The 21,111-nt window shown below is 40.3% G+C and overlaps 1 protein-coding gene across 14 annotated transcripts in view; it reads right to left on the bottom strand.

Annotated features, from left to right (window-relative positions):
- The window catches only part of synrg (synergin, gamma), a 43,569-nt gene extending 24,655 nt beyond the window's left edge, over window positions 1–18,914 (bottom strand). For 3 of the 14 annotated variants that reach the window (XM_040008623.1, XM_040008628.1, XM_040008630.1), the window contains exons 1-11: window positions 12,984–16,965; window positions 10,248–10,384; window positions 9,672–9,799; window positions 6,869–6,974; window positions 6,654–6,765; window positions 5,629–6,042; window positions 3,598–3,876; window positions 2,323–2,403; window positions 2,005–2,201; window positions 764–1,021; window positions 554–690 (exon numbers count right to left, since the gene is read on the bottom strand). In XM_040008623.1, coding sequence (XP_039864557.1) covers window positions 554–690; window positions 764–1,021; window positions 2,005–2,201; window positions 2,323–2,403; window positions 3,598–3,876; window positions 5,629–6,042; window positions 6,654–6,765; window positions 6,869–6,974; window positions 9,672–9,799; window positions 10,248–10,384; window positions 12,984–13,095 — 1,961 coding nt within the window. In that variant the 5' untranslated portion in view covers window positions 13,096–16,965. Of the gene's footprint in view, window positions 1–553; window positions 691–763; window positions 1,022–2,004; window positions 2,202–2,322; window positions 2,404–3,597; window positions 3,877–5,628; window positions 6,043–6,653; window positions 6,766–6,868; window positions 6,975–9,671; window positions 9,800–10,247; window positions 10,385–12,983; window positions 16,967–18,807 lie in introns of those variants that run through there. The other 11 variants (XM_040008629.1, XM_040008624.1, XM_040008631.1 and 8 more) reach the window with 11 other exon arrangements.
- Window positions 18,915–21,111: the final 2,197 nt, after the last annotated feature.

Genomic DNA, 21,111 nt, shown 5'->3' with positions numbered 1-21,111 from the left:
TGATGAAACAGTCAGGACTGCATTTTTTCAGCTGCGAAATAGGAGAGAATCATAAAACGCCTATGCCACTTAGATTTCAGATACTTTAATTCTGCTTTCTCTTTGTCTTTCAGTGGATAATTGCCTTTCAGCTTCCTCTCACTGAAGGCACGGTTGCTCCAGAAGGGCTCGGAAAGAAGTAATATAAAGAAACGAGCTTATCTACTGTCCACTGAAATGAATTCATTAGTAGATGACCCAAACTCATTCCTATTCTGAGGAGGTTATTACAAGATATTGAAACAGTGCCTCTGACTGTAAGACAGACAATGAGAAGTACAAATATTATGCAGGATGAGTCAGCTATAAATAATCATCTAGGGCTGAATATTTGATGCTCATCTCTGCAAATATTTACAGCACAGAGAGCAAAAGGAGAGAGAGCTAGAATAAGAAATACTCAATCTTATTTATTGTAGCTTATAATTAGGGTCATATAAGCTCTTAAAATGCTCCTAATTATACAAGCCTGGAAAAAAAGCCAGACTCACTGTCTTCATCAACAAGCCTGTACCTGTTTTGGTGCTGTGGTGCAATGGTAGTAGGGAAGCTTCCTCCCGATTCCCCCTGAAAGTCAGAGAAAGCTTGGTCTCCTCCTGCCTTTGGAGCTTCCTGGAAGTCCTGGAAGTCATCGTCATCGGCTTTGGTTCCCTACGCAAACATCATGTTGGAGAGTGAAGTGAGTGAGGTGATCGACAGCAGGAAAATAAGAAACTGAGCATACCTGTGATACCTGTGCTGGAGGGAAACTGGCAATGAAATTTGTGTTTGTGGGTTGCTGAGCCGGTGCTGCCGGTGTCATAGGCATGACTGGTGGCGGGGCTGCTGTGGGCATGGCCATGGAGACCGGGGGCTGGGTCATCATGGGCTGCTGGTGCTGAGGCATGACAGGGGCCATGGCCATAGCCAGAGCCGGCAGGTTCGGCACGGGAGGAGAAGGAAATTGGCCGAGGATTTCCACGTTCATTGCCGGGAGGCCACTCTGAAAGTAAGGACACGACAAACAATATTCAAGCGAAGCAGGTCCCCCTGAGCTCAGCTGTTGTGCAAAAGCATATTAAAACATGATGAAATCTTTGTCCTGCAGCTGCAAATATAATCAAAGCAGTCCTCAACAAACGCTTTGTGTGCAATGTTTGTCAAAGCAGTGATGCCCAGCTTTTTTGGAATCTACCTTAATTTTCTAAAAAATGGAGTTATGTATCTGTGACTGCAAAAAAGCCTCAGGTTGAAAGCCACAGATAAGGTGAAGAAGTGAGTGAGAGTAACAGAGTCAGTTTGAGTCTTTTCATGAGGACTGTCGACAATGACAAATACAAAACAAAGCCTGTAAGATGTTTCAAAGTGTCATTTGGTCCAAAGTGTCCATTTTTTTCTTTCTTTTGGGGGGGGGGGTTAATGCATTAAATCACGAAAGGTATCAGGGCACACGGATCATTGTGAACCTATATAATTTAAAGCCCTTCTGTATTCGCTGAACTCGGCCAAGGACTAACGTTTATATATAAATTATTCAACACAATCCTTTTGAACAGATGTCACCAGCAGACTCAAACTTTCTTCCACCTCACAAGAGAATGCACCTTGTTTTGCTTGTGTTTTAAGCTTCTTGAAGATTTACATCACCAAAGGTGTCTTATTATTCCTCGCATGGAAGCGGAGGCATGCAGTGTTTCGTGAGCTGCCTGAAGATTTGCATCCTCCCAGGGGTGGTGGTGACAGGCCCGGGCTGAGCGTGATAAGAAGCCTCCTGCCAAACTTGGTTGATGGGGACTCATCCATATATTGGACTTATAACGCTTCACAGGCCGCGGGCTGAGTCACAGCACCGCTTCTTTTCTCTCCGTTTTGAACTAAGCCCAGCTAATTTCAGTGAGGAGTTTATGGTGAGGCTCTGCGGAAGCTGTGGGAGATGATTAGTGGAGTTGTTCTAAGTGGATAATTTGTTTTGACTTCAGTGATTACCTGCGCCACCCCAATTAGTGCAAGTACAGTGTAAAGTTCCTCCTTGGTCAGCATGCCAGGTGTTGTGCGGTTGGCTGATGCCCAGATTTGCCCGAGTGCTTCCCTGGGAAGACCTGATGACATTAATATCGGGTAGAGTTTGGCTGTGTCTATCCCTGCCGGAGTCATGGTGATTTCAAGAACCTTCTTGAACATTTCTGGGAAAAGAAAAACAAAACATTTTTGCAAGTCGTGCCATTTCTTTCCGCAAAACACACAGCGATGTTGAATATCGTCGTCTGAACATTAAACTGGATGTTTTTGAGAGTAAACGTTTACCTGGGACGAGGCTGTCGTTGTAAACCCAGGCGGGCAGCATGGTCTGAATGTGCTCTTGTTGTGGATACACACCAACACCTGCTGTCAGAAGCACAAGCACACATATACACACACACAGACACACAATTAGCTGTTGAAGCAAAAGTCTTGTCCAGGCTTACGATCTGCCAAGTCTCTTGGCAGCTGAGCCCTGCTCATATCGAACTCGACAAAATTATACACCTGATGTCTGGAAGGCTCGGTGCAGATGTAACGCTCCCCTGCACTGAATCACAAACGCCCTGCCATCAGACATCTATAAATCAGTCTGTGAGTCATTTCCAGCTTCAAGGAGAGAGGAGAGAGGCAATTGCCTTGTAAGAAAAACTAACTAAAAATATAATTTAACTGCTGACATTGACCTAAATTATTCTTTTCTAGAAAACAGACAACCAGACATTTCAGTAAACTGCTATGGCTCATTTCGAGTCCCTGACACTCTGTCTGCAAGGCAGGTGTTTACTCAGACACCCACTTTGCACATAATACTTCCATCAGTCTTGAGCAGTTAAATGAATCTTATTACAAATCTCCCCTGGTCCCCGTGATGAGCCGCAATATTTCCCCTGATGACGCGGAGGACACGGACACAGACAAACAAATAACAGCACAAAGGAGTAGCAGAGTAGCATGCACAATCAGCCTTGGATTATGTTGGGCCCCAGTGGCACCTGCCAATCCATGCGCATCCCTGTTAAACCAAAGCAGTCAGCATGCGCCAGAGGTCGTTCTCTGAGAGGGTGTTACACAGTGAGTGAACAGACGGCGGCTTATTTAGTCAGCAGGTATCACCCAAGGACCTTGACAGACACAGTCCATTTCCACAGTCTGTGCAGGGAGCAGTGACATAAGAGAGCCCCGCTAACAAGACAGAGGTATAAAGCAGGCAGAAATAGGAGCAGAGATTTAGGAGACGATGGAGAGACACAAGGAAGGGCACCTCAAAGACATCGTCACCTCAGCAGCGAAGAAAACATCAACTTGATTTCATTTAACAGCACGCAGGCTACAACAGTAGGATGCCCAGTCCAGGATCTAGCATAAATCAATTATAACCCAAAGAGATAGAGGAGATTAAACTGCCAGAAGAGGCATACAATTATTTTGTCAGGGTTAGAAAGAATGAAAATATTTCTCAAGGACAGAAAGAGAACTACCACCCTGATTGTTTGTTAATGCTGAAAAGCAAGAGAGAAGCAGCAGCTATGAAGTCCAGTGAACGGGTACTTCTCTCACCACTGTCACTACTGGTTTGAGGAGATGCGTCAGCAGCTGATGGGGGGAGTTTGGGCGCTGGTACCGGGGCCTCTGGTGGCTTTTCTGTGACGAAGACAGAGCTCAAGTCCTCGGCGGCCGCGGCCCAATTCCTCGCTTTAGTACTGGGCTGAAACTGGGCTGAAACTTTAGCTCTAGGAGTCATTTCAGCCAAACTCTGCTTGGACTTAAAGCTAACCTGTGCAGTCTTATCAGCTGTGAGATCACAGGAGGAGAACAGCTTCTCTTCCAGGGATGGGCCTAGAGGGGTGGATGAGGAACAAGCTTCTTTAACACATACTAGCAACAATGCACACTTAACGCATCTATTTATAGGCTCAATTTGCAAATGAAATTAGGGATGCTTTAGTAGATTTATGTTATAACTTAAAGATTTGTGTTTGAGATCTGATATGCAAGATAAGACTGAAGCAGTCAGTAGCAGTTATAAAAGGTTGCTAATCATGGTTCAGGTGTCTTGTAGCATTATTGTGCTTCTTTCCTGTAGCTGTTTTCAAACATAAACAGCTGACAATTTTGGAATACTTTCCACAGTTTTCCTTTTCTGCATGTAGCATACGGCAGGAAATAGTCCACCTCAAAAGCATTCGCACTACTAAACCACTACTGTGCTTTAGGTATGGGAGCCGTTGGGTAGATCATGCAGGTGGCAGGACACATAACTACTTAACTGGCATTAACTGAACTTAACTATTTGCAACCCAGTGCAATCCAACATCAACTAACTAATATCTGGTCCAACTTTGTTTGTCAATGTGTTCTCACATGCACACTCAGAATGGGTATGATGAATGCATGCATGCACACATGATTCCCTACTGCACTTATAACGAGCTGCAGTAACATGCCAAAATGTGCAGCAATACACCAACAAAGGCAGGGGAAAACATGCCTGCACAATTTTGAATACTGATTTTAACATTTAAATTCAATTAGTCTTTGCAAATGTTTTAGAAAGCAGGAATTCAATCATCATGTCTTCTAAGAATTAAGGACAGTTTCTGGTGACTAAGACTGAACAGAAATGTAACTTTTGTTCCTCTAGAGAACTCCACAGGGCTTCTTTAAGAAGCTTTAAGGAGATTTGCCCAAAAACCACACAAAATCCCACATACAAAAGCACACTAACAAATTCAGTGACAGATCTTTTTCTTGAGCTGATAACAGCAGGCACTTTAACCATTATTACCCAAAGTACAGCCTTTCTCAAGGGGTACCAATATATTCTTCTTTTTAACCAAACCGTCCTTTAGAAATTGCGTAAGAAGCGAAGTATCAGATATTATTTAGTGTTATTTGTTGGAAATAAGATTAAAAAAAAGCAAATGAGATCATTTGTAAACAGCCCCCTAAACAGAAATGTTACCTGACTGAATTTCAACAAAGACACTGCAAGATAAATTCCTCAGGTCTCTTAATATCAGAGGCAATCTATCCATCAGCCATCTAATCTGCTTATTCCAGATGCTAAACAATTAGGTCAGAGATGTCTCAGAGAATCAAGGATGACACTGGACAGAGGGTTGCTGAATTGCTCTGGACAGAAGGTGATCTCTGCACCCTGTCATTCACAGTCTGAGACTGAAAGCTGTCACAGAGCAGCTGCTCATCCCAGAGATTACAGGGCAAATGACAAATGACATGACAGTCAGTGCACAAATCATAAATTCACTATCAAAAGGAAACGCAACTACTGCATGGGGAAAAACCTACTGAGAAACAGTCATTTTCAACAGTATTCCTTATTTATTATGCATCCTTGTTTACCCTTTAGTGTTGAGTACTGAGGTCATCTGCTGGTCTAGCTAAATGCATGCTCTCACACATTAATGCAGGTCAAAACGAACCCATCATCCAGGGTTACCAGTAAAAGCATTCGGCATCAGTGATAAAAGAATCACTAATGTAAAAATTTCCTCCAAACTAGGTGGAAAAAAGGGCAAATTAGAGGGATGGGAGGGGGAGGTGTGAACAAAGCAAGAGAAGAGTTACCTTGAAATGCAGACTGGGTGCTGGTGCTGACAGCAGAGTGTTGGGTGTCAGTGTGAATGGACACAGAAGAGGGGAGGGATTGTGAGGGTGGAAAAGTCGATTGGACTTGCGACTGAGAGGAGAGGTGGAAGTTGGCAGAAGGGAAAGTGTTTACAGGTCCCTGAACAAAGTCACTAAACTCGTCATCGTCCTCAGAGAAACCTATGTTGGGGGCAGAGGATGAAGGCTGGGCCTGAGAGGAGAACCCGAAGCTGGAGGGAGTGGTGGTGGAGGAGGAAGAGGATGAGGAGGGGGGCAAAGGGAACGACGTGGGGGTATCGACGGGGCCCTGAAAGTCACTAAAGTCATCATTATCCTCAGACATAGCTGGGGGAAGGGAGGGAGCAGTGACAGACGGGTGTGATGGCGATGAGTCTGCAAAAATGAAGAAATAATGATGATGGCACAGCACATGACAAACACACTACAATGGAAGATGATTTCGGAGCTGCACAGTGCAAGAGTGAGATAATGACTTTTTGTGCAAGAGCAGAAATTGTAGATGTGCAAACTGAAGAACACTTAACTTATATTCAGATTTACTACATGTCGTTTAGATGGATTTCTGAAAATTCACTTTCAAAACCGCAACATTTGTACAGATTCCAACAGCTGAAGCAGAAGTCTGCACCCAGGAGAAACTGATAAATCTATAAGGAGCCTTGAGATGATTGATGCAGGTTATAGTATTACAGAAATGAAACTTATACTCAAAAGTGTCCTTGAACCAGATCTCAAACTGGCAACATGGAGCAGCAAGTTAATACTGCTAGGTTTCATAGTTCAGAAAGGTCGGGAAGCACTGCACAAGATGCGGTGTATTTGTTAAATGCATCTCCAAAATTTCCTCAAATACACAGGGGTGAGTTAAGTAAAGAATATTATACAGTGGTCTGGTTGACCAGCAATCACTCAGTTATTATAAGGTTTTTTTTAAAGTAAGAAGCTTTAGCAGAAAACACTTTTAACTCCAAGTGCTAAGGTACCTGGCTTCTGGGTCTGAGATGATGGAGTGGGGTGCATCTTTGCATCTCTGCTGAAACCGTCCAGGTTGCCTTTGATTGCCTCCAAGGCGTCATCGCGGCTCTTCTCCCCCGTCTGAGCGCAGCACAATTGGGTATCGAGAGTCCAGAGGGTCAGTAAAACGAGCAGTGGACATGCCAGAAAAAACAAGGAGAACGAGATGTGGAGAGAGGCTCACCTTGGGTTTGACACTGCTGAGCAGCCTCAGCTTCTGTTTCTGCTCCTCAAATTGTCTTCTTTTCCTGTCTTCCTCCAGCATTTTCTGCTGCTGCTCCAGACGTTTTCTAAAGGGCAAGAAGAGTACAGCATAATACATATGACTCTTAAGAAGGATGAGCGCAAAGGAAGCTTGTTAAAACGGCAGCTGAAGGTTCGTGTTGTCTGATGGAAGTTTGTAAAAACATTTCAACATTTCTCAGTTCATTCGGTTCATTCTGCGGTTTACTTATCTTATTATAGCTAGACTTACATTTTATCACTTTAACCATTTTACATATAAACTTGTGGATTAAGTATTTCTCTGCATTTTTGCCTGAGAGGAGAAAGAAGGGAAACGCAAATCCAAACCTATAATTACAAAGTTATGCTCTTAAAAAAATAGCACAAATAATATTTAAATTCCTAAGCAACAGCCTTGAAGTAAAGCCGAAACTCTTCACTTTATACACTTTAATCGTCTCTTGAGTTATTGCGATGGTGTACAGAGGCAAAATTGTGAAAACTGTGTCGTATTTATATTTTAGTATTGAGATACAATGGGCAGATTTAACTGACAGAAAATTATGAAAATAAAACTTACTAAAAAAAGAGAAGGAGGATCTATAAAAAAATAATAATGATTTATTTATTTTAATGGAGAAGAGGACCAGAAAGCTATCAGATCAGGGGTCAGCTAAGAGCAGCAGCCCTGGTGCTTAAACTGATTCAGTGTGTTAGTTTTTGTTCTGGAAAATAATCTTAAAAGGATCAAAATCCACAAGACACATTAGCCGTGTGGTCTGTGAGGCTGTACTTGGACACAGTGCTCCATTAAGATAAGCAATAAAGGCCAACCTGTCGTATTGCACGTTTTTTCCTGACAACAAAAATGAGATCAATGTTGTTGTGATTTGGCGCTATATACAGTCGTGTGAAAAAGTCCTTGCCCCCCTTCCTGAATTCCAACTTTTTGTCTTAAATCTTTCAGATTATCAAACAAATTGAAATATTCGATAAAGATCACGCAAGTAAACATAAAATGCAGCTTCTAAATGAAGGTGTTTATTATTAAGGGGAAAAACAACCAAAACCTACATGGCTCTGTCGGAAAAAGTGACTGCCACCGCCTTGTTAAATCATGAATTAACTGTGATAAGCTCTCTTATCCGATGCTGTGGCTTGACCTTAAAAAGGCGGTTCATGCTTGAAAACCCTCCAATGGGGCTGAATTACAGCAAGTCTGCAAAGATGAGTGGGCCAAAATTCTTTCACAGGGATGTAAAAGACTCACTGCCAGTTATCACAAATGCTTGATTGCAGTTGTTGCTATTAACGCTGGCCCAACCAGTTATAAGGTTTAGGGGGTAATAATTTTTTCACACATGGCCATGGAGGTCTGGATTTTTTCTCCTTTTAATAATAAACACCTTCATTTAGAGACTGCATTTTGTGTTTACGTGCATGATCTTTATATTTAAATTTGTTTGATGATCTGAAACATTTAAGTATCCAAAAAAAAAAAAAAAAAAAAAAAGGACATCAGAAAGGGAGCAACCACTTTTTGACACTACTATAAATAAAATTGAATTGAAAATGAATTTATTTGAATGTATAAAGATGAAGCCAACATGCTGATTTTTATTTGGTATTAACATGTTAATATCCTGTATTGTGTATTTATTTTAGTGAGACAAGATTATTTGCATGTTTGACTGCTGCTCCCCCCCCCCGGTTGCCCTCCTCCTCTCTCTACTACTCTCTTGCTTCATATTCTTCTTCTCCTTCACACACTCACATGCACTAATTAGCACTACATACAGTACAGCTGAGGCAGCTGGGAATGTCATCAGCTTTACAGGTGTTTGGACAAATTTAAACTGTGCCCTGATGGCCTTTAATGCAAAGTTCATCAACTGATTACAATTCATCATGACGGGTACATGAATGTGTGAACCAAATGTCATGGCAGTCCAACCAAGAGTTTTTGTGACATTTCATTTAAAACCACAAATGTCAACTTGTCAACGGGACCATCTAGGTTATTAGGACTCATCCACTGAGGACCAACAGTGACCGCACAATCTACAGTTTGGGGCTAAAATAGTACTTGTGAGACATAAAACAAAGATTCACTTGGTTCCTTTAAATGTAACGTGCAGACATCGCATTTGAAGATACATCAATCTCTCAAGTGTACAGTCACACAAATCTAAACATTTAGAAATCAAAAAATAAATAAGTAAACTAAAGTGCAGGGAAAAGTGTGGTTTCTTTTGCAGTGCTCAAAGAAGCATTTAGACACTTTACTCCAGTAAAATAAGCAACAACACATGATTAAAACCCAACCCAGCACCCATATTCTTTAAGATGTTTGGAGTGCTGCTGTGCTGTGAGAAGATGTTGAAGAAGTCCATTTTTCAAGAGCTTTAAAAATCACCTAACTTTATGTTGTCAGCTTTGTGGTAATGAATTTTCCAGCTAATCCAAGAGGCTTTACAGGGTTAGTGGGTTAGGGTTTGGGGGATTATATGTCCTAAAAAGTAGCAGAATGCTCTCAGATGGTAAACTCAGATCTTTCAGTGTATTTGGGGGAAAAATTACCTAATTTGGACACTAAGGCTCTATTAAAAAGTATGAGAAGTAACCAGAAACTGAAGTTGACAGAAAATTCAAATGTGTTAAAGGGAAGTTTATTTTCCACTGCACTGTTTTTTAAGCTAGCTGCTTACTTAAACTTGATCTACACAAAGAGGAATTATAACGGAGGTGTAAAGATGACTTACTGGTGCTCTTCAGCCATCTGTTTCTGCATGTCAGCCGTGTACTGGGGTCCTGCTGGTCTCATACCCATGAACTGTGGCTGACCCAAGAACTGCATCCCAGGGGTCTGCATCCCAATCGCCATTCCACCCTGTTAGACCCCCACCCCCCCCAAAAAACATGCAACAAACTATTTAGCATTCCTGCTCCGCTCGTGTGATTATCAAATGCTTTAACCAAGGGAAAGCAAAATGTTAATGGATTAAAGTCTTGTTAAACATCACGAGGCAACAATCAATTCCTGTTAATGTGCTGGTGTTTAAAACTGTTTGTGGACAGATTAACATGGAAGCAAATGAGTTCAAGAGGAGCTGTAAAGCCAGCCTTCCACATGAGTGAAATCAGTTAAATCAATACAGCAGTGCTTCACTACTATGTATGCACCAAATGCAGCCAAATTAGCAAGTTCACTCAAAATACTACAAGAGAATAAATAAATGCATAAATAAATCCTCAGGGAAATATTAATTTGACCCCCGCCCCCCAAAAAACACATGCAAACACAGAACCAAGCACAACATATAAGAAATAGCGCTGACCTGCATAGGGATGGCACCTGGGGGCATCTGGCCTCCAAAGTTCATTCCCATCATGCCCTGCATGTTAGGCTGCATGACAGGAACCATGGGGAAGCCCTGCTGTTGCTGCTGCTGCTGTTGCTGCATGGGTACCATGCCTGCAGAAACACACAAACTCTGTTATCACATACTGTAGACATGGTTAAAATATTCTATATGTAACATGTTTATCATGCTTTACTGAATTTATTGAGTTTCTTTTACTCTCTTTTATTGTATTACATTCAAATTTTTACATTGCATTTTTTCCTGGTACCATACTGAGATGCAGTTTCCATTGTTACTGTTTTGTATTTATTTTAATGGTTTTATTAACTGATAGCCTTGATTCTTACTCAGTGTGATTCATGTGAAGTTGATTTGGCTACTTTTTTTTGATTCACGGGTCTTGTAAAATCAATTTTTACAAGCCTTCTAGTAGTTTTTCTTCATATTACTCTCTTGCCAACAGAGAATCTTCACCAGCTGATTGCACTGACAGTTTTACTGCCTGGAGCAAGGCCTGTAAGACCGGAGAAGCTACATAGAAAACAGTAGATTTGGAGGTCTTCCCGCAATCATCATGGGGAATGTGAGACGTCCGCAAAATAATATGGAGTCTGATTTATCGAGCTCTTCATTTTTTATTTTTTTATTTTTTTATCTGAGCTCCTTATTTAGTGTAATTTTTTAATAATACAAATGAGTGCTTGGATTTATTGGCTGCTGAAACACGGTAACTTCCCAACTTTTGGTATAAATAAAGTTCTTTGTTTCTTTATAATAATTTATTACAAGTTTAATAAGTTAATCTGTTTTTTCTTATTAATTTTTTCTTCCCATTTTACATTCAGGTTTTTACAGGGAATTCTTGTGTTTTTAAAAATGTACTTTTTGAGCTCATTCATTTTTCTTCCATTTAACTGAGCCCCTTTCCTTTGTGTACATTTTTCCTTACTGAGCTCATTTTGGTCATGTTTTATTTTATTAAGCTACACTGTTATAGGCTGCGTTTAATGTTTTTACTGCTATAATGAAGAATTTACAAACTATTGGGAGAAATAAAATGTATTTACTTACTTATCTTAGTTTAAGTTATCAAGAAAAAGAGAAAACAAAAGCCTCCAGAGGCCGGTCATAATTCGGTATTGCAAATCAATTACCATTTCTTCCGACAGCTGGAAAAAGACACAGGCTTTGCAACAGCCAAATATGTTTCTCTGGTGACTACTGTGACAACTTGGAGCAAAACAAGAGGATTGGGGGAAGAAAAATTGGAAAAGTGTGTGTTTATTTTCAGAGACGCCACGTAAGCTGACAACCAGAGCTGAGCAGCCAGCTCCGACTGGAGCCTCCAGATGATTCACCGTGTTAGGGCTCAACTGGACTGTGTAAATGGCTTGTCTGGGAGACTGTGCACATTCTAATTTGTTGGACTAAAATGACATTGCTAACAGGAGCATATAATGACCCCTAAGAGACGCTCGTCCCACCAGTGCATGCGTGGTTTATCTGGAGGCGTTACTGCAAAGCCAACAGTCTGAGTAGGACGAGCAGCCACAGCTAAATGATGGTACATCTGAGACCTGCGTTGCTCAGTGCTGAGCATTGTAACAAAGATATGAGCTGCAACGTGCTGAATCCTCACTGATCCTCATATGCCCAAGAACTGCAAGGACCAATAACTAAAAGGAAAGGACGAAAACAATCAAAGTTAACGTCAAAGGCCAACCTATCTCCCCTACTAGGCTGTCCTCCCATGTTCCTTTTAGCTCTAAAGAGGGGCATGCTTGCAGCACGTTCCTCATCATTCCTCTTATTTCATTTTGCATTTTGGTTTATTTTTCTCTCCCAACCCAGATTTGGCTTCACCCTCTTCCCCAAATGAAAGCTGAAGGCTTGATGTTTGATACAGGGGAGCAAATCAAGCGCACAAAGTTCAATCAACAGAGCAAGCACTCGATTAAAGCAACAATCATAATCACAACTATTATGGTCAATGCTGTAGTTTAAACATTAATTTACTGAACTTAAAAACATGTTGGGAGGAAATTTATGTTCTAAAATGCATCATAGTGCTGAAAGTGGACCAGGTGACAGACCCTGAGCAATCCAGGGTTTCTCTTCATCTCTTTTCATGTATGGATCTTGGTAAAGAGAAGCTCTGTTTTAGTCAACTAAGCAAAAACTACAAACTGTAAAGGAACAGAGTGTGTTTGAATTATAGCACAATAAAAAAAACAAACAGCTCTATAGAGAAAGTAGATGAAATAATTTTGTAATCATAACTTAAATTTAAGTTTAATCCAGTTCCTAGCCTTTTTCAGAAGAGTACAAGGCTGCCAAAGAAGGTGACACTGAAGAGGAGATGAGCCAAACTTTTTAAAGTTATTTACAGAGCCGAGAAACTTTTGATCACATCTTGTGTGACTGATTACATCGAGGGAAGAATGACACTTATTGTGCTAATACTTGTTAGAAAATCAGTATTTCAATATCCACTTTATTTAAAATGAAGATTTCTAGTAACATTTGTCAAAATAAACAACGTTTACATTCTAAAGTGCAATATCCTGACAGTTTGCTTCAAAAAGCAATATTCTATGATCCCATTCAAATTCACACAAAACACATTTGTGTGCCATCTCCTCAGCTGAATATATTTACACAAACAGTTTGGAGGGAAAGAGCGGTAATATTCACTGCGAAATGACTCACCTTGCGGCGGTCCCAAGCCTCCTCCAACAGGATACATAAAACTAAAGAAATAAAGAAGAAAAACACAGATTATGAGATTCAAACTGATGCTGAAGTTAAAAACAGCCTTCATTTATGTGGCCTTTTTATTCCCCAGTCCCCTGCTGAACATTTATAGCAGCAGATGACTCTTGTTGTCACTTAGCTGCAACAATACCATTTAAAATCAACAGCCGTTATAATAACACAACTGACGTGGAAGAGATAAGTGAAATTAGATGTGACGCCATGTTTGCTTGACAATAAATGAGATTGAGAGGCTGTGAGCTGTACAAATCAGTCCATTTTTTCAGTTTCATGTGGTCCTTCAGTTTAATTTTATTCCATTTTATACTGATCTCATTTGAGATGACAAAACAGAACCAAAAATATAAAAAAGTAAAACTGCAAGCTCCTCAAAACAACTTGAAAATGCCTTCCTCCTTGCGTCAAATCTGAATCCTGTTACTGTAACTCTTCAGATGACAGTAACACGCTCCCATAAGCCGACAGGTAAAATTAAACACGGATGCGATAAAAGTGTGTTGCTGATGACAGTGACATCAACAAGCAGACGCAGTTTTGTTCTACAGACTCGAAGCAGCTGAGGCTTATTCACAAAGAACCCCTCAGATCCTTTGGAGCAACGTTCACGCCAGATAAACAGGAGGGTAGATGGCTGGGCGAGTTTCTGCAGGCGACTTGGACTCTTGTCGCTGCGCTGAGAAACAGGCCTTTAAGAAATAATCAGAGGAAGTCTTTCTACGAGTCGGCCAAGTCTCTCCCTCGCCGGAGCCAACCCACACAGGCCTTCGGCTATTTGTCAAATAACTTACTACAACTCACAGACTGGAAGCGTTGATGCAGAAACAAACAGAAGACGGAGCCAGCCGGGCCTCTGCTTCCAACGATTCCCAGTTTAATGTGATCATCACTATTGCCGTCATTGACAATATAATACTGATAACTTTCGAACTGAGACAACTGTGCTGACAGAAGGGAAGCAGAGAGATCACTGTCACAGAAAGCAGGCACTGGCTTGTAAACACGACGACTGCAACTATTCTTTATCTGTCCATTATTCGTTATTATCATTATTCACCGAGTCATTACGATTTCCAAATATCTTCATTCACTAGCACTGTCTAACCAGCCGGAGAACCCTCATATTTCCTTGTATCTGAAACACAATTAGTAACTAGCCAGCAAACCCAGTGGAGCATTTAGCAGCTTAAGAACCACATATTTCCCTCGGGAGCTGGCAGAGAGCAAACCATATATATTCATCAGGTGGTGCTACATGTCCGCTGGAGTTATAGGTTTTCTCCAACACAAAACGGGCCTCTGGGGAGGGAGTACGCACACAGACACAACTGGAGTCCCTGTTACCTTAGTTAAGATCTATGAATTTTCCTCGTGTTTCTGTCCATGTAAAAAACAAGTTGTTTTCGTTTGAGTAATTTAAATCCCACTTTAGAAAACTGGTCAATTACAATCCTTGAAATTTTGAGTTTTCCCAATGCAAGAGGAACTCTGAAGTGTCCAATATGATAACATGGAAATGTTGTGTCTGCATGGGCTTACTTCAAAGAGCCAAAATTATCTGTTATTTTTAGGGTTAAAGGTACTTTTTGTAATTACCCTCTGCAGAATTTACCTAAAGCTTTCTCTACCAGGTGGCGCCGTTTTACCAGTGGGTGTGTGGGTTAGCCGTTTCTCCAAGAGGTTTTGCCTTTTGCAGGCTTCCATTGTTAAAATGGATGTGCTCTTAATAACTTGCCTGCTTAAACAAAAGGTTCAATTGAATCACTGTGCCATCTTGTGTTACCAAATGGTAGTACATGAAATTACAGCCCTGCTGCAGCTCAACTTCAACATAGTACTGTACATTTATGATTTGGGACATAGTCACAACAGCTCTTTGTTCAAGTCCTCCTGAGTCTGTCACATTTAATTCACACTAATGTGAATTTATGGGCACTCTTGGTGCTGATGAGTGGTCCTCTTTTCTCTGCTCATCTAAAAACATTTAAACTAAAAGCAAGAAGCCAGTGTTTCCCCTCACAGGATACTGTTGTAATATGACAAGTACCGGAGGGTTTCAGATTCTCGCATCTGCTCACTGGAAGATTTGCAGCTTAAAAAGCTTTTTGAGCATAACGGCACTACTGTCTGCCATCCTTCAGCAAATCAGAGGTCATGGCCGAGTGGATTAACATAGAGGGAGATAAGCAGCGACAGCAGCTGTGGACACCAGGCAGGCCTGAGCCTTGTAAAAGGTCTGGATTCATCTAATAGCTACCATCAAACTGCTTTAAATGCTTGGGGACAGAAGGCACAGTTTCAGAGTTTTTAGCCAGAGTCGTTACTGTTAAAATTATTTGCTCTCATAGAGGAACAGAGAGCAAACTTAAAATCACTCCTATAAAAAGGAAAAGCTTACTTTTAATAGACCTGCCACTTCTGCTACATAAAGATCTAAAGCATTTACATACAAACAACTGATTATTTAGGGCTTTGTTATTTACCCAAAAAAACATGCTAGAAATTCTCAATTTTCTGCCTTACAAATGCACTTTTTCCTCATTCGCTGCTAATGCTGTTGCTTCCATAGATGCTATTATGTAGGAAAAAGTCGCCATGGCTGGAGACAATGAATCTATCGGACGGCTGTTATTAGCTGTCTGAAGCTATTTACCGATAAGTAAAAATGGAAGAAAAAAAAAAAGAGATGGGGAAAAACACCCTTCAACCAGTGTTATGAGTGATGATGTTGAACACAACCAGCTGATCTGAGAAGAATCGTGCAGAACATGGATAAATACTGTAAAAAACAAAAAATAAATAAATAAATAACCAATGTTTCTCATTTTTTTAAAAAGCATCTGAATTTTAAATAATCAAATATCTGTACTGGTATCAATCTTGTTATCAATGCACCACTAAATTATGACACTTCATAAGTCCCCTGATTCATTATGCAATGAATGGAAAGTTTTTAAAAAAATGCAAAACATTTGCTGGTTCTCAGATGAAAGGATTTGATCGTTTTCTCAGTCATTGAATGAAATGCATTTGCTTTTTGGTCTGTTTATTAATCAAAACAAGAAAAAACTTGCTTTAAGTGAAAAACTGAGGTAAGTAGGACGAATACATCAGCCAACTGATTGACATTTGGCTGATATATTAGCCAACGGATCCACCACTGAACTCAGAAAATGTTATCTTATTTACTGATTTATCAGTTGTATTGATTTTAATGTCATTATTTGTATTTCAGAGCTGAAAGCCCTTTTTAAAAAAAAAACTTTAGATATCCATGTATAATGAAGATTTCTTTGTTTTCTTGATATAACCGAGGGAATAAACAGAGCAGGAAAAATGTCATTGGTATCGGCCCAGAATTTTACAACTAATGCATCACTAAAAGTAACTGAAAGCACTCTGAAAAGCAAGCACTAATCGTTTTCTCTCTCATATACAGGAACATCGTAAGTTGTCCAGTTTGGAAACAAAGTTAGAGATGCTTGAACATGTGCAGGGGAGGGATAGTGGATAAAAAAGACAAAGGATGTTGAATATGGAGCTGCCAGGCAGGTGGAAATGAAAAAGACCTCAGAGGATGTTCACAAATGTAGTGAAGAAGGACATGCAGAGGGTTGGTGTGTCAGAAGAGAAGGGTAGAGTGAGACTGAGATCGAGGTAGGTGATCTGCTGTGGCAACCCGTAAAGGGAGCAGCTGAGAGAAGAAGAAATATTCTAAATAGCTGGTGTAAAAAGTATGGTTTCTGCACAGGATATCATCTGACATTCATAAAGTATCTAATCACATGCCTTGTTGAAAACAGAGGATCTGCATGGAGCCTACAAACTAGGGCTGTGCGATATGACCAAAATCTCATATCCCGATATAAGAATTCTATCGTCCGATAACGATATAAATCGCAAAAATATAACATTTTCTGTAAATTCTGTGACTCTCGGGCAGCTCGACTTGCGGGAAGTATTTCCAGCTGCGCGTCATGTACCTGGAGTCGAGTATTTTAACCAATGCATGAAACGATACATTTTTAGACATAAGTTGTAAAGGCCACCGTTTTCTTTGTGAGTATTTATTACACGGCGTGCTGCGGGGAAAAGCCTGTTCTAACGTTTGAGTCTAAGGTTTATTTGTTAGCACCTGGCTGCTCTGTTTTTACTTCTCATCCGTTAATAATCTGCTCTTTCACGTGATTCAGTTTATTTTGAAAAGTCTCAACAGGATCTTGAGCTTTATTGTGAAAGGCTTATGTGGTACATAAACAAGCGGATACGCGATGGTGTTACCGTCATTGTTGCCAACCACAACGCATAAAAACAGGCGTTTGTCCATCTGTAGTGTGGTTATATTAAATATAAGAGAAAGAGAGAACTTTAAGAAATTAGTATAGCCACTACGGTGACCATCAAAACGCTGAAAAAATATTGCCGTAAACAGTTTATTTTGCGACACCACAAAACAAACGATAGCGTAAAATGAAACGATAGACGTTTTTATATCGTCATCCGATATATATCGTTATATCGAAGAGCCCTACTACAAACTACAAAAGGTTGCTGGAATTCTCAAACAGGCTTCACCTCCTGGCTTTGCACTTTAGCATTCAGGTACATTTTACTTTTATCATACCCACGTTGTCATTTCTTGCAGCTACTCAGTTTCCAAGATTTCCAAGATTGAAATTTCCAAGATTGTTTTTTACCAAATGGGACCACTGATTATAAAAAAGTCACACTGCACCATGGAAGTAGATACTTTTTTAAAAAAAAAAAAAAAAAAAAAAAAAAAAAAAAAGGAGTTCCAAAGTCAAAGTTAAGCATGGCCCATCTCATAAATGACACATTTTTTGAATATATAAATATAGCCCAAATCTACCAGAGTATACAGTAGAGGCTTTACCAGCCACAGTGAAAGAATGGCACAGACAGTCTTGAGGGCTTTGGTTTCACCTGTCAGATCAGTATCACCTGGCTAGCCTTGTAGCCAGAGTATATTTATTATTCAGGGTGCTGGAGCTCGTCTTATGAAAAAATCATGAGGCTGGCCTTTTCATCTCCTCTGCAGACCATCATCACACTGCTTTAATAAGACACCTGAACATCTCCTCACCATTTACAGCTACTTACTGGAATATGCATGTGCGACAGGGCTGATTATGTAATTCAGCAGAGAGTTATTAGAGCAATCTGACTCCTGAAGAAGGGCTTAGAGTCTCTGCTGCTTGGTGTGTTACAGGGACAAAAACTTAACTAAATCAACCCCTTCCCCACAAATCTTCACGTCCTAATGCTTTATCTTCCTAAATAGCCAACACCATACTAAATCCCTAATAACAGAAAACATAATACTGAGAAAGTGTAAATATCTGTCCCTACCAGCCATCCACAGGCCTGCCTAGCAATGCTACAAGAGATTCATCTAGCAAGTATCGCGTTATATCACCAGAGACCGAGAGCAATGGACACTATGACTACCACAGAATAACTTAAGCGTGAAATCTGTTAATATGACCACACCGTGGAGTTAGTCTAGTCCACTCTGAACATGGACAGGTAAAGACAGAAGGAGCCAGCTAACGTTAGCTGTGGCACCTGACCACCAGCCATCTCATCTCATCTCCCTGCTCCGACAAACTAAGCCAGCCTTTATCGCGATATTTGAGGGCGTCCTCGTGGCTAAATGTGAAGCCCCGCGACTGTCGGGGGTGAATGTTTCACGCACAAATTACTTCCCCTGAAATGGGTCAGTTTAAAATGGCTAAAATACCTGCCACCTCCCCCAGATCCTGGCCGCAGCGCCATCTTGATAACAGCAGTCACTAAGAGGAAGACGACGTCACCACTTAGGACTGTGTTGTGGGAGGTTCATGCCCTGAGTTCAGTCTGTCAGGCACACCTGCCGGCTCATAGCAGGGCTAATTTTTAGTTTTGTTGGCTTATTTGTTTTGTTTTTTTCCTGAATTACCCCACCCCCACCCCAGGTCCACATATACATTTTACCTTTAACCTTAAGTCTTCATATTCCACAATTTGTTTCCACCAGTGAAATTTCAACTTATTATTTTGGTAGTAATATCTTGGAGCTACTTCTAAGAAAGACAAAATGCTGAGATAATACATAATTAATAATAATGTCTTCAGTAACCTGGATGCTCTCTTTCTCCAAACGACTGAAGCTAACAGTTAAGTTACTAGTTTTTGATTAACTTTGTTAGCAATCTCAGGGAAAATTGATCTTTTTTTAAAACAACATGATGTGTTTTTTTTAAAGACTGTAATGTTAATTCCCCACAGGTGTGCTATTGCGAGGATTTGTATTGTCTAATATGGGGAAATTATATTGTCTTGCACTGACTGGATGCCCATTAACCTTATAACTCCTGGTGTGTGTGTGTGTGTGTGTGTGTGTGTGTGTGTGTGTGTGTGTGTGTGTGTGTGTGTGTGTGTGTGCACAGAGAGACAGCCAAGTTCGTAATGGATATAAGGAAGTTTTTTTCATAAAAAAGGAGCCACATTCAGGTAAAAAAAAAAAAGTGTAAGATCAAATGATCCATCAATCAATGTGGATCAGTGTTTCAATATTTATATCTTTTATTAGATGTACATCTGGTTTGGTTATTTTCCTTTTGGTTGAAAGTACACTGAGAGAGGACTTTATTATTAGTTATCTTAATAGTATTTTTTTTTCATATTAATGTATTTTTTTCATCTAATTGAATACAATCTATTTGTGTATGCTTGTCAGTCCAAAGAGGGAGAGAGGAAAGAGGGGAACATGAGGAGAAAGTACAAGGTCAGGAAGAACCAAGTAAGAAAACAGACAGGGAACAGTGACAGGCAAAACAGAAACTATTAAAGTTGTGTTCTCCCTATATTAAAGCTGCTATACAGAATCTGCAACACAAACTAGGTTGAAACATTTTTGACCCTCTTTAACAACATTCCAACATAACATTATCATTGATTGGGGAGATTAAAATTAATTATATATTTTTATGTGGTTCAGCCACAACTCTACTAAAACCTCAGCCAGTAATAGGTAGGCCCACTTTTGGACCATCTAGTTGTCTCTATGACTGCACTACAGTACGTGCATCACATTTGCACACTATCAGAAAGTGCCAAACAGAGCCCTGGTGGAGTGAGGAGCTGTAAGGGGAAGCAGAGTGCTCTGTTTATCTTCTAAAAATGTTTTAAGCTAGCTTGTTTCAAAGATTCTGTACAGCAGCTTTAAATGTTTTCCAAAAGCTCACTTTAGGTTAGATATGTATTTGTTTTATTCCAATCCATTCTTCTTTTGCAGTAGTAGTCTATTGTAGCATTTAAATAACCTTTATCAGATTTGATGGTTTTGTTACAGACTTTTCAAAAAAGTGTTTTGCTTTTCTTTCACAAATGTGGGGATTAAATTGTGTTAAAATGTACAAAACAGTGATGTGTTTTGTGACGAGGACCCAGGCACAGAGAGACTTTATGAATTTAAGAATCTTATGATTTAATAAAGAAATTTGCAGACTTGCACAGAGATGGTAAAATTATGATGACTGATAACGGAGACAAAGACAACAGACGACGAGGACAGGGAGGAACAGGGGTTTAAATGCACCACGGAGACAGTCAGAGAGAACTCGGGACAACTGAAGACATTTAAGGACGCAGGGACTGACAGAGACAGGAAAGAAGTTTCATCGCGACGAGTAAAGTTTACCCCCAAAGCTCTGATCCTAGAATCGCCCCAGTTGGCTTATTTGTGTATGCTAAAAATAAATAAATAAATAAATAAAATAAAATAAAATAAAGACGCCTTTGTGATGGTCAAAACGAACGGAGCGGAAGGCCAACCTGCGAGGACTGATGCAGGGCAACAAATTCCCACCTTTAATATTGGTTGTTGCAATACAAACTTTCTGCCAGCAGGTGTCAGTGTGTAGCTTTGTCGAGGTTTTGTTAAGGCGAGAACCTGAACATGCAAAGGCACATAAACAAAACCTGTCATACAGAAACAAACCTGTGAGCTGTTGTGATCATTAAACTGCATGTTGGAGGAAAATACTTCAACTTTAATACCTGC

The sequence above is a fragment of the Simochromis diagramma genome, unplaced genomic scaffold (genome assembly GCF_900408965.1).
Source record: "Simochromis diagramma unplaced genomic scaffold, fSimDia1.1 OVJJ01000344.1, whole genome shotgun sequence".
Taxonomy (NCBI): Eukaryota; Metazoa; Chordata; class Actinopteri; order Cichliformes; family Cichlidae; genus Simochromis; species Simochromis diagramma.
The sequence above is the reverse complement of the archived record's forward strand: the minus strand, read 5'-3'. Positions and strand labels throughout refer to the sequence as shown.